A 13,294-nucleotide genomic window follows, 5' to 3' on the forward strand; every position below is an offset into this window, starting at 1 on the left:
GATCTGGACCCCGTCCCAGGACCCCTCCATTGCCAACAAATCAACCCTCTCTCTCTCTCTCTCTCTCTCTCTCTCGCTCTCTCTCTCTCTCTCTCTCTCTCTCAAACACATACAAAATAAATCAAATATAAATGTACCACAAACTATACAGAAAGCTCATTAAATACATTTTAAAATGATTTGATGACACGCGTCAATATCAGCTAAAATAAAATAAAAATAAAATAAAAATCAAGAGTGTTTGTAACAGTTCATTAGTGTCTAATAATGTGATTGAAGTACAGCATGTCAGAGAGAAGAATCAATGTGTTGATGCTTATAGCTGGTAAGCCATTGACTTGTAATGTCTTCAAAAAAGAGCAATGTCTCCCCCTAAAGGACAATTATAAAAGCATTTATTCAACGCACTGGTTGAACTTTATGTAAATAAAGAACAATATGTCTCAGATTCATTGCCTAACGCATGAGCTAACCAAATTAGCAACAAACCACATTTTACAGCAATAAAAGGTCAAATAAAGCAGTAAGGCCGGGCCATAGCAGCGGAGAACAGGGCGCCAGTGTTTTTATGTTTCTGTTTAGTGAGGTTTTCTCTCCAGTGAGGGAAAAAGCAGCTGTCCAGGAGAGAGAGAAAAGTCGCAGACACACGACAGTCGCATGTGGAAACATCACTCTAAACTCAGAACAGTGAACTATTGCTACACCAGACAGCCCAAACATTATAGCTGCTAGGGTTATTTACAAGAAGAGTAAACTGAGGTTATTTTTAATCAGACAGTTGTCGTCCAGAATATGCTTTCCATCTTAAAAAAAACAACAACTGCATGAACAATCCTATTTGAGCATCCATGGGGGTTATATTTAACAGCGTATTTATTTGTGTTATTTGTTCAGATCCTTTAACATTAGCCTACAACTATCTCCTTGGCATGGTGAACTACATGTTATATAACATTATATAATAGTGGAGCTAGTTACCTAAAAAGAAAGGGAGGTGAAGACTTAAAAACATCGGGATACCTAAAATTTAATCAATTGTATTGTACCTTCATATGAAAACATCTTCCTAATGTAGGCTAATAGATCAAGTCTGCAATTTGCGTTGTTAACATAGTTACAATCTGAACACGTGTAAAGGTAAAGCAATCTCCAGGTGTATCAGTTTCTCAGTCATCAAGCCCCAAAGGTTTAGATATACATAACCTTGGGTTAATGGTTGAGTCACTTCTGTCTCACTAAAACAGACTAAAACAGCTCATGCAAGATGAGTCAACTGGATGAGAGAAGTTCTCACATTACATAATTCTACTTTCTCTGACATCATGAGGAAAGACTGATGTACAAATGATGTGAATAGTAAGGGAAAATCTTGTCTTTCTGATGGAAAACAAGATAAGAATAATCTAACAATGAGTTAAGTTGGTCTAACAGCAGTTGTGATGCAATCGTCCTGGCACGCCACCTTATTATCAGAGTAAATTTAGTGCTCTTAGAAGAGCATTTAGAAGCCCATGAGAGGGAGTTCTCAAAATACACCAAGAAGTGTGTTAATGACATAGATGAAAATACTCTCATGATGACAATGGGATTGGGTTTAATCTATTTATTTCACCAAAGTCACCTTTTAGAGGATGTACCAGAAGAGGAATAGTTTCCTCTTTCTATTGGTTCATGCCATGCATTTTTTATGTTGGTTTGTTGGGGTCTGGGCTCTAATAATAACAGCTGCTATACCAATTACATTTGCTATACCAAATATGCATTTGGCAGATGCTTTTATCCAAAGCAACTTACATTGCATTTCAAGGTATGTTACATTCTTATCAGTTCGTTTTCCGATCAGTTCAGTTCCAATTACTAATATAGAACATAAAAAAAAGACCTGAATTAAATACATTTCAATTGACTCAAATAATATAAAATAACGTGTTTTTTTGGTCACAGTAGGCAAGGTGCAATATGGACAAGGTTAAGCTACATATAACATTTTAATATTTCAGGTCATTTTTTGAAAGAAATGAATACGTTTATTATTTTTCAAATTCCTTGTATCAATATTTTAAATAAATGCTGTTTTATTTAAAGATTTCTGAATTTCTATTTAAAGAATCCTGAAAAAAAAAAAGTTTCACCGTTTCCACAAACATTAGCCTAAGCATCACAACTGTTTTCGACATTTATAATATTAAGAAATGTTTCTTAGAAAGCAGCATATTAGAATGATTATGAAGGATCATGTGACACTGAAGACTAGAGTGGCTACTAAAAAAAACAAAACAGCTTTGCCATAATATATATATATATTTTTTTTAAAGTACAATTTATTTCACAAATATTACTGTTTTTACTGTATTTTTGATCAAATAAATGCAGCTTTGGTGAACATAAGTATATATTTAAAAAATCATATTAAAATCTTCTGACTAGGTAGGCTACATTTTACATTTATCAAAAAAGTAAAAAAGTGCTTTAAACTACATGCACAGAACAAGAGAGGGAGGAGTTCTTATAATACAACAGTACAACAGTAATGAGGAAACTTACAAATGAGGAAAAACACAAGCATTGCAAGCGCTCCAGAGTTCCTCACAGAGATGTGACAGTGGCCTAGACACAGTTGCCGGAGCACAAAACTAGTTAATAAATGTTAACAAATACCAGACATTCTCAAAGTGTGTGGACACACAAACCAACCTCCTGCTGACTCTGCTTTAATGTGATTCGTCCAGAAATAAATTAAGATTGAAGATCATTAAACTCTCACTCTCACTGTCCAGCCTAGGAATGGCCGCAACTGACTGAAGGCAGATTGTCTAAGAGAGTTCTAGAAAAGAGACATTTTAATCTTGTCATTGTGGAACAAAAATACTCATACTGGCTTAGGAGTACAGACAGCATTAAAGCTCAACAGATCAGGGTGGGGAATATGAGGATTAATGCTATGTTTAGCTGCTGAGGGCATTGTGAGAGAAACGTCAGAAGTTCATGGGTGCCAGTTTGGTGTCTGAAGTCACACTGAGCATGTTAGCACATTATTGACACGAGGTCTTTGTTCATATGACATCTGCGTGTTACATACTCTAGCAGCCTGAGTCAATCCCACAAGAGTGTTTTGCACAGGTGTTCATGTATAGTGTTGTTTTAGTGAGCCAGCTCTGTGATGTGAACACTATTACACATACAGGTATGTAATGGTTTGGACCGCATCCAGCAGTGACATAACAGTACAGTGTCTGTGTGAGACAGCTGTGCTCGTCATCGCTTTTAGAGTACAACCACAATGCTGTGCTCAACCCACACATAGTCGGACTGAGTTTCACGGACGAATAGAAAGACGGGCAAAAGGGCAGATTCCATCAAGTCCACAGGGTAAAACACAATGAGAACCTCAAACTGCAATTTCACTGTTTACTCGGATCATTTCCTAGATGCACAGACCCATGAACACTCAGCAATGTTGCGGAATAACCAACTAAATGTAGTGTGACACTATCAACTACATTTTTAGAACAGTGAAGGTGCAGTTCAGCGGTTTTCAAAACAATGTTGTTTTTTCAGTAACAAGCTAAAAAAATAGTTTTCACAAAAATATTAAGCAGCACCACTGTTTTCAACATTGACAAGAGATGTTTCTTAAGCAGCAAATCAGTATATTAGAATGGTTTCTGAAGGATCATATGACACTGAAGATAATGATAATGAAAATTCAGCTTTGCTGTAACATTAATAAATTATTATAATTATTATAAATTAAGTAATTATTTTAAATTTTAAATTATTTTTAAATAGATTTTTACATTTTGTTTGCATACACTGATGAAGCAACAGATTTTGTATGAATATAAATCATAAAAGTGGTTTGTTTGTTTAAAAAGTATTTCAAGGATCAGCCAAATTTCCACATGCATCATCAAAAGCGGTTGTTAAGAAAAGTGCTGAGCTGAATTTTTGTGTCATCTAGTGGTTTAAAAGAGAATGAAGTCGAATGTGTCTTCTACACCGGTGCGCCTTTAGCTCCATGTACCCTAATAATTATTGTTTAATTTTTTATTTTTCAAAGTTGAACAAAATGGAAGAAGTAGCCTATAGTTGTATTTGTGTAAGGGAATAATCAACTCACTGTCTGTCCTCTCACTCCCACATAAAATCTTTGTGAATCATTGTTCAAAGTGATCCATCTAAAATGCATTCACTAAATCAAATTTAGTCTAAATCTAAATCAAACTTCCTAGCGTACAAAATACAGAAAATGCTTATTTGGTGCTAAATAAACATTTGCTTAATATTTTTTAACTGTGATGTTTTTTTCAGGATTTCTTTTCTCTAACTTTTGTGCCTAAAAAAGCTGCTCTGATTGTGAAAATAAATGAGGCATATATCATCTGATTTATATTTAAAAAGATACTGCCCCCTTATATAGTTTCATTGTAGTTCGATGTAAGTGCCAAACTAAAACCTTTTCAAAAGGTTAGCTTAGCATCACTGCAGTTGAACTGCTTTAACAGTTTCAAAGTAGTTTCCCCAACTGACACTCTCACACACTATAATGTTTAAGAGGATGGAGTTTATGAAAAAGCATCCACTTTGAGGATTAACTCTCTTATGACACAAACACAAGCAATTAGAACTAGTATAATAACAGTGGTTGTTGTTATAACAGTGATCACTTCAGGGCTGTGTGAGGGCATGCAACTGCCAAAGAGAGTGTGACTCACATCCTTTTTTTCTAGACAGACAGGTACGCATGAATGAAGTAACTCCCCTTAAGCTGAACCAAGTTGATTAAGAAACAGTTAATGACGTTAACAAAAGTCTGGGCCTCTACATTGTCTCATCCCTCTCTGTCTGGAAGATCTTCCTTCAAGCTACAAGACAAACACTCAGCCTTCTAAAAAGAGCAAGGTTAAGCATTATATAATGCCAGAGTCATTTAGATAATGAAACCCTGCCTTTAAATGAAAAAAAAAAGAAAGAAAGTCTAATTCAAGATATCAATCTGAATTAGGTTCTGTTTTTTGTGTTTGTTATTTGACTGTAGCTGCAAGAAGCTGCTGGAGGCCGAGTAAAAACCAACATATGGCAATGATTTCAGCATTAGTCTGCACATACATTTAACTGTCCGGGTGTTGATGCACGTTTGGAAACGATGACAGAATTGAATTAAATGTGTCTTGCTAACAAGTGACACATTTTATTATTAACACTAAAATACATTTTAAATTATCAGACAACTTATGAGTGCACATTCACATAGTTACAAATGTCTTGAAACATTAAACAGACAGTCAGTATGTGTGAGAGGATGGACCACTTCAATAAAAGTGAAAAGGAGAAATAAAAATTCTCACTATGGTGGATATAAGACTGGAAGCCAATCGATTCATTGATAGAGTTTGTTTATTCTACAATGTTACAGCATGATTAGAGCTAAAGCAGCAACATTTTTCATACCATTGTTCTCTTTGCTTTGGAACAATATAGGCTACATATACAAATTAAACTGAACTGAAGACACACCACAGCAAGAGACAAAAACATCCCACTGAGAGAGAAGAACATTCATCTAACAGAAATTAAACAGTAAATTCATTTCTGAAATGAAATGAAACATTGATTTCTGTGGTTGTGATGCAATTCGGGAGATACGAGTAATCTGCCTAACAAGAAAAACATCACATGACATGTTCAGTTGTATGAATAATGCCCATGTCAGGTCTGCACAAGTGAGATAAGATAAAAGTGGACTGGACTTGATCTTGATGTCCTTGAGCACAAGATCCTGGGTTGAGTCCTGGACTATTTGACATCCTGCTGTTGGTGAACATCTGAGCCTCAAATTATTTTTAGGACAAAAACATGCCAATACTGAAGGGTGTTTAGAAGTCAATGTCAACTAAATACTGTGCCTGTTTTCAATATCCACAATGTGTAGCTAAGAGTGTTTTACAGCAGCTCTTAATATTTTTTATGCAATTACTTGACTTGTAATGTATTTGGTGTAATCTAATTACTTTTCCTTTGTTAAAGTAAAGTAAGGGATTACTCTTAACTTTTCTGTAATTTAATTACAGTTACTTCTGATGTAATTGCATTAAATACTGTATGGACTATACAAGAATTCTATGTAAAACAATAGTGGATTTGACATGTTGTTTTTAATGTAACTTTCTCCCATTGCACACTTTGGTAAGTTGAAGAATAATTTATGTAAATGTATTGTTTATCTGAAAAAAACAAAAGTGCAGTTTCGTGACTGTCCTTGTATAGTTCAACTCGTCGAGGTTGATATGGGATTTAGAAAGTAAATGGTTATAAGTAATGCAATACTTTTAGAGAGTAATTAGTATAGTAATCTAATTACACAGTTGAAGATGTAATTAGTAGCTATATTAATTACTATTTTAGAGTAACTTACCCAACACGGCAACTGTGCATGGTAGGGACGGCCATTGACACAAATTCCATGATTCGATTTCAATGAACAATTAGTGATTGTACTCTATTCCAATCTCAATTCAATTGGATTCGATACAGATTCATTTGCATATATAGGAGGTACAGTAAATGTCAATTTTTCTCAAGAAGAAAAAAAAATCTCAACAAATGCAGTAAACTATACATGGTTTGTTACTGTATCTTACGGTATCTTTCAACATACCTTCTGATGTTCATTCATGTGTATTTAATGCTATAACTGGTAGTAACGCTGAAGAGACGGTCAGTTTAATGTGCGCTCTGCTCTGCCGCAATCCTTGAACTGAGGCGGCCACAGCGATCTGTCACACCACATTAAAGAGCATTTAATAGTGTTTGAATTTCATAATAAAATGAACAGAAATTGTTTCATACAAAAAGTAACAAAGCACAAGGCTTGATATGATTTATTCCATGGTGTCCGACCTAAAAATAATGTTTAGTGAAGTTGTTCTTGTATCAACTGAAAACAGCATAGACTAAAAGACCTAGTACATGACATTTATAATGAACTGCAACATACTGTATTCTGTCACCTGTTTATATCTTATGTCACAGAAATATTCTTGTATGCGGGAGATTGGGGTAAGATGTGTCAATGGAAAGCTGTGTAACCCACCCCTTAAAAGATCAAACTATGCATCTTTGGCATTTGACTATGTATTTGTATCATACTGTATTAAACCCTGTAAACTATTTGGCTATGAATTAGAAAATACAGGAAACACGGTTAAAAAGTGTTAAATACCATGATATAAACTCATGCATGGTTTATAGAAATGTGAATAATAGGCAGCAAAACAAAACTATAAAATGGGATTGTCATTTGTTGTCAATAATTATTCGGTGGAATGCCTTGTATGCAATGTTTCTATAACACTCCCCCTTATGGTCTCTATACCATTTTTTCTTTCACAACACAATCACAGGATGTTTGTTCTTATTATTAGAGGTTTTTGCCAATATGCTTCTTGGGTTCGGTTCAAAAAACTATTCTAAGCAAAGCAAACAAAGATAAAAACAAAAAAACAAAAACCTGTTGTCACTGAAACTAAAACATCCCCTCTCTTTTATAAATACAGAATTCAAGCAAAGCTCAATACGCCTCTTCCTAGCTCTCACGGTTCAGCCTGGCATACTAACTAAGAGCGAGGCACCTATGACATCAGAGCGTGGATGATTATCCTCCTCTCCGGTTCCTCTTAATAGGGCTTTCTGCCAGGGACCTTCGTTTAAATCCAAAAGCATGTGCTCCTGTTTGGGCCCCCGTGCTGAAAGATTCCCCATTGTTCTCTGGGGCCTGGCAGTGCTGCTAACATGCTGAAGGGGAAGTTTTTGCATTTCTACAAGATATCAACTCCTTCGTAGCTTATGGCATGTACTGCCTCATTCTGAACATGGCGAAAGGCGCCACATAAGTGTAATGTGTGACCTTACAAGTCCTAGGAAACCCAAATATATGAGTGGAATTACAATCTTCAGCTAAAGATACAAGTGCGCACAAAGAAGCATCTGTATTATATTATGCATCTAACACGAACCACAGCAAGAAATATTTTAATATAGTAGCTGGTACAATACTGTTCAATAACGTTTGGGGTTGGTAAGATTTTTTTATTGTTTTTGAAAGGCATATATTATCCTCACCAAGGCTGCATTTATTTGATATTGTGAGGTATTACAATTTAAAATAATTGATTATAAAATAATTGAATTCTATTTTATGTATTCCTGTGATGGCAAAGCTGAATTTTCAGCATCAATACTCCAGTCTTCAGTGTCACATGATCCTTGAGAAATAATTATAATAGGATGAGTTGATGCTCAAGAAACATTTACTATTATTATCAATGTTGAAAACAGTTGTGCTGCTTAAACTTTTTGTGGAAATTGAGGTGTGTTTTTTTCAGGAATATTTTGATGAATAGAAAGTTCACAAGAACAGCATTTATTTAAAAAAATAAAATAAATAAAAATAAAATAAATAATATATATATATATATATATATATATAGTAACATTATAGATGTATACTGTCCCTTTTAATCACTTAATGCATCCTTGCTGATTAAAAGTATTAATAAATACACTGCCATTCAAAAGTTTGGTTTGGCTTACAACTTACAAAAGATTCTATTTCAAATAAATGCTGGTCTTTTTAACTTTCTATTCATCAAAGAATCAAAAAATGTACACAACTGTTTTCAACATTGATAATAATAATAAATGTTTCTTGAGCAGCAAATCAAGATTTTTTTTCTGAAGGATCATGTGACACTGAAGGCTTGAGTAATGATGCTAAATATTCAGCATTGCATCACAAGAATAAAATACATTTTAAAATATATTAAAATAAAAAACTGTTATTTTAAATTGTAATATTTCACAATATTACTGCTTGTTTTGTATTTTTAATCAAAGAAATCCAGTCTTGGCGAGCAGAAGAGATGTCTTTTAAAAAACATTATTTTTTAAATATATATAGGCTACTGTATTTATATAAGATAATAAGATAGATAGATAGATAGATAGATTAGATAGATAGATAGATAGATAGATAGATAGATAGATAGATAGATAGATAGATAGATAGATAGATAGATAGATAGATAGATAGATCACACTAATTCCAAACTTTTGAAATGTAGTTTGTCTCTGCATATCTTCCTTTTCCTAAGGAAGTGCAGAGTATGGTCAAGTGCTCAAAGAAAATACACAGGAGAGCCAGTCAATGGATAAAACATCACCATGAAAAAAACACAGAATCAGTCAGGAAAAAAAACAGCAACTCAGGCTGTGTAAAACAAGCAATCTTTGCCTGCTGAGGGAAACTTGTCTAACAAAACCAATGCAGGTAAAAAAAAAAATCTTGATAGCATCAATAATCGTGAGCAATCATCTTGGAGAATCCAGTACAGAATGAATTAAGCAGAGATCCGTTAGGAAAGAAGCAAGTGGTGTGGGTGGAAGGGTGTGTCTGGTGGTGTGTAGACTACATCACTTTTAACTTCCTTCAGGGATATATGTGGCAGAGTCCCTCACTGTGGTTTTAATGGACCGTGTTGTAAGCAAACCAAAAAAACAAACCAAAAAAAAAAATAGACAAATCTAAAAATGAAAGTGTGATTAAATTGACAACTGGCATGATAGAAAACAACCCAAGAAATATGCATTTTGCATCAGTTTTGGCAATTAAAAAGAGTGCACTGCAAAGGTTTAAGGTCTGTTGGAGACTTGGCATAAAACAAAGTCATTACACAAGATCTGTGAGCCAATTTTTCCATTACTGCTTTTAAGTCTACTTAACTGATCCAGCAATCTTCCTCCCCTCTACCGCTCAGTATAATTGCTTCACCTGAGCTTTCACACTATTACTGCAAACTGGGGCAAGATAATGTAAAGTTCAATCAGATCACCCATCTCTGTGTGTGTATGCAAAGGTAAAAAGATCTCTTTAAAAAGAGTTTCATTAGGTCATATTGATTTCCAATCAACAGCCACGGTGAAGATATCAAACAGAATACATCTCATCCACTCTATAGGGGGTAATATGATGTCAGCGGGGAACTGGGATGTCTTAAAGGCTTTTCAACAAAGCACACAATGACTTGAGTAAAGTCACATGCATCTTGAATGAGGGACTGAATTAGAAACGTGCATTTGGTGCCTAAATGATACTGATAGGGGCTAGTAGGCAAATCGTATTAATGAAAAAGATATGCAAAGTCTGATTAGAGCGGTTAAAGAATAAAACAGAACATAATTCAGTGATAAAAAATAAGAACTTTATTTTTGAGTGTTTATTTAAAAATTTAACACACCCGGTTGAGAGTAAATGACAGAATTTTCATTTTTCTGTGAACTTTCCCTTTAACTGTTATTAATTGAGCTTCTAACTCTGACAGTAATTTTATAATACTTGCATGGACTTGAATGAACAAAAATCTTGAATGTGGACTGAGAAGACTATAAACCAGTGGTTCTCAAACTTTTTTTCAAGGACCCCCAACAATAATATTCAAAGACCCCCTAGCCATAGGTTTTAATTTTTTTGAAAATATATTCCCAGTTTCTTTAAATTAAAAAAGTAACTAAAATAATACATTTCAGAATTCCAACATTTTTAGGAGCTGAATGTTCTTCAGGGTTCCCACTCTTTTTAAACAAATGAATTTACATGTCTCTTCAATTCATCTGTAATTTACTGGATAATGTTTGTTTTTTTACACTATAAAATATTTTAGAGCTTGGCTAAATAACAGAATATACAGTATATTTATTATAAGAAAATGCCCCTAACATTTTAAGAATTTATTAATTTACCCTTTTTTCAGGTATACGATTTAGATTATAGATTATTTTAATGTTTATATCTTAGTTTAAAAATGTTAAGTCATTTTGAGGCCTCTTGAGAACCATTGCTATAAACAACCAATGAATCAAAAGCTGACACAGTCCATGTGACTTTTCCTGTTCATTCAGGACAATATATCTGCCTAAGATTTAAGATCCCTGAATGTCAAATCAACGTGGATTTAAATCCTCCTGCACAACTAAAATGTAAACATATAGTCACCGCAGCAGAATGAAGACTAAGGTCCCAACTCCCAAGCCAAACAAGGAATTCAGGCACAGCAGCCCAGAGCTGCCACTGGGACTCTACACATCCAACAGCCACATTCTGAACCAACCATGCTTCTTTCCATCTCACCACAGCAGGCTACGTATAAAAATAATTAGGGGTTAGACAGAGTTCTCTTTTAACTCAACCTACTCTGGGATAATCATATACAGATGCCATTTAGCCCTTTCCCCTTGGAAGAATGCAAGGGATCTACTGCAGTGTTTGATAAGATACTGGGGGTCAATGACAAATAAGTATCAGAAATTATAAAGGAGAAATATCTAGTTTAAAACACGTCAAGGTTTAGTTAATGCAATATATGTATTCATGTTTGTTTCACACATTTTTGGAAAAAAATAAAAAGAATACAAAATCAAAGATACAGCCGGCAGGACAAGAAAAAAAGTAGGCCGGGACTTGACTTTGTCCATTAGGAATTCATTGGATTGTTGGATAATTGTGGTTGGCTATAGCTGTGATGTAAGTGACAGTTTGATCCCACCCTCATGCCAGTAAACACATCATCAGAGAAGAGATATTGTTGAAAGGGGAAGGGAAATTATTTTGATCAAACATTATGAGGGCACATTAATTAAAAAATTATACTGTGCAGGGTAAAACATTTGGTAACAAGTAGGTTACTGCAATAATACATAAAATAAGAATAGTCCTTTTTTTTTTTTTTTTTTTTTTTGCATTTATTGTTTTTAATTTAATATTATTTTAACTTCAATCAGTCATGAGGTCTATAGGTTTAATATAAAAAGGCCTCTTGCGTTTTGGTTAAGCCACACTGACAAATGTCTTTCAAATAGCCTATCAATGATAATTTAAAACAATATTCCATCACTGTACGTTTTTCTTAACAGTTAGCCTACACCACTTAAACAAACACTTTTGACTTTAAGCCCCACAATAAGCCGGACAAAACAGAGCCACTCGCACTGCGTCATTTATTCTGATTGTAGGAAATTACAGTTACCTATAAATTACTCCTTTATCAATGGATAAAAGAACCATTATTAGACAACTGGTGTTCGTAAATGTTAATATTTAGGAAAAGTAAACGACCGACTGTACACCCAACACATAGAGTCCAGCTGAGCCTCTGGACACAGTGATCACCGGAGCTTCTTTACCTGCGGGGTCTCCATGAAAACACTCTGTCTGAACTTTCCACGGCGGATCTCCATCTCCAGCGCGGAGCCCCGAGCGACAGTCGCTCTCGCTGTCTGATTTCGGCAAAACATTCGCGATTTTTAAGTTGATCCTTCACTCCCAAACAACGCTGTTTATTCTCACAGACCTGAGAGACCAAGCCGCAGTTTGGTTTGGAGACGCTCCACGTTGCAGCGGATCACTGTCACAGTCACGTTCATATAAAATGACGTCCCTCGATCCCTCTATTTTCTGTTAAAAAACTATAACAGCAAAAACGGATGATCGCAAGCTACTCTGCTGCTCTCACAGTAGCCTACTTTAATCTCGCATCTACAGAGCGTGTGATTGAATTCCCAGAGCAGATAAGTTTTTTTCCGAGATTGTGAGCCAGCAAAACAGCGTCCTCTGTCGGCGGATAAGCGGTAGGCTTAGGCTATATCAACAAAACAGGTTTAGGGGGCAACATTTGGTGGGCGATACTGCAAATTTCGGTATCGATCCGATACCAAGTAAATGCAGGGCCAATATCGCCAGTATCGATACCGATAGGCTACCAATACTTTTTCATTTTAAAAGCATGCACTAGAACTTGTTAAAACTTTCCTGTTTTAGAGCAGTGTGTCATGATTTATGAGGTGACTGCATCATTAATATGCTAAATCTGAATACGTTTTCATGACTACTAAATATTTACTCGCCTGTTTACAAAACTACCCTAATTATAGTAAATGTACTATTGTACACTAGCCTACTGTTGAAAGTTTGGGGTCTGTAAGATTTTTAATTCTCTTCTGCATTTATTTGATAAAAAATACAGTAAAAACTGTAATATTACAATTTAACATAGGCTATCTGTTTTCTATGTCATAGTAAACTGTAATTTATTCATGTGATCAAAGCTGAATTTTCAGCATCATTACTCCAGTCATGATGATAATTCATTTTAATATGCTGATTTGCTGCTCAGGAAACATTTCTTATTATTATCAATGTTGAAAACAGTTTCATATTTTTGTTGAAAGAACAGCATTTATA

General features: G+C 34.7%; 1 protein-coding gene across 2 annotated transcripts in view; it reads right to left on the bottom strand.

The window, feature by feature from the left end:
* The window catches only part of rtkna (rhotekin a), a 69,490-nt gene extending 56,905 nt beyond the window's left edge, over positions 1-12,585 (bottom strand). For both annotated transcript variants that reach the window (XM_084115861.1, XM_084115865.1), the window contains exon 1: positions 12,238-12,585. In XM_084115861.1, coding sequence (XP_083971987.1) covers positions 12,238-12,348 — 111 coding nt within the window. In that variant the 5' untranslated portion in view covers positions 12,349-12,585. The remainder of the gene's footprint in view (positions 1-12,237) is intronic.
* Positions 12,586-13,294: the final 709 nt, after the last annotated feature.

This window comes from Abramis brama (genome assembly GCF_963993115.1).
Source record: "Abramis brama genome assembly, chromosome: 5".
NCBI classification, from domain to species: domain Eukaryota; kingdom Metazoa; phylum Chordata; class Actinopteri; order Cypriniformes; family Leuciscidae; genus Abramis; species Abramis brama.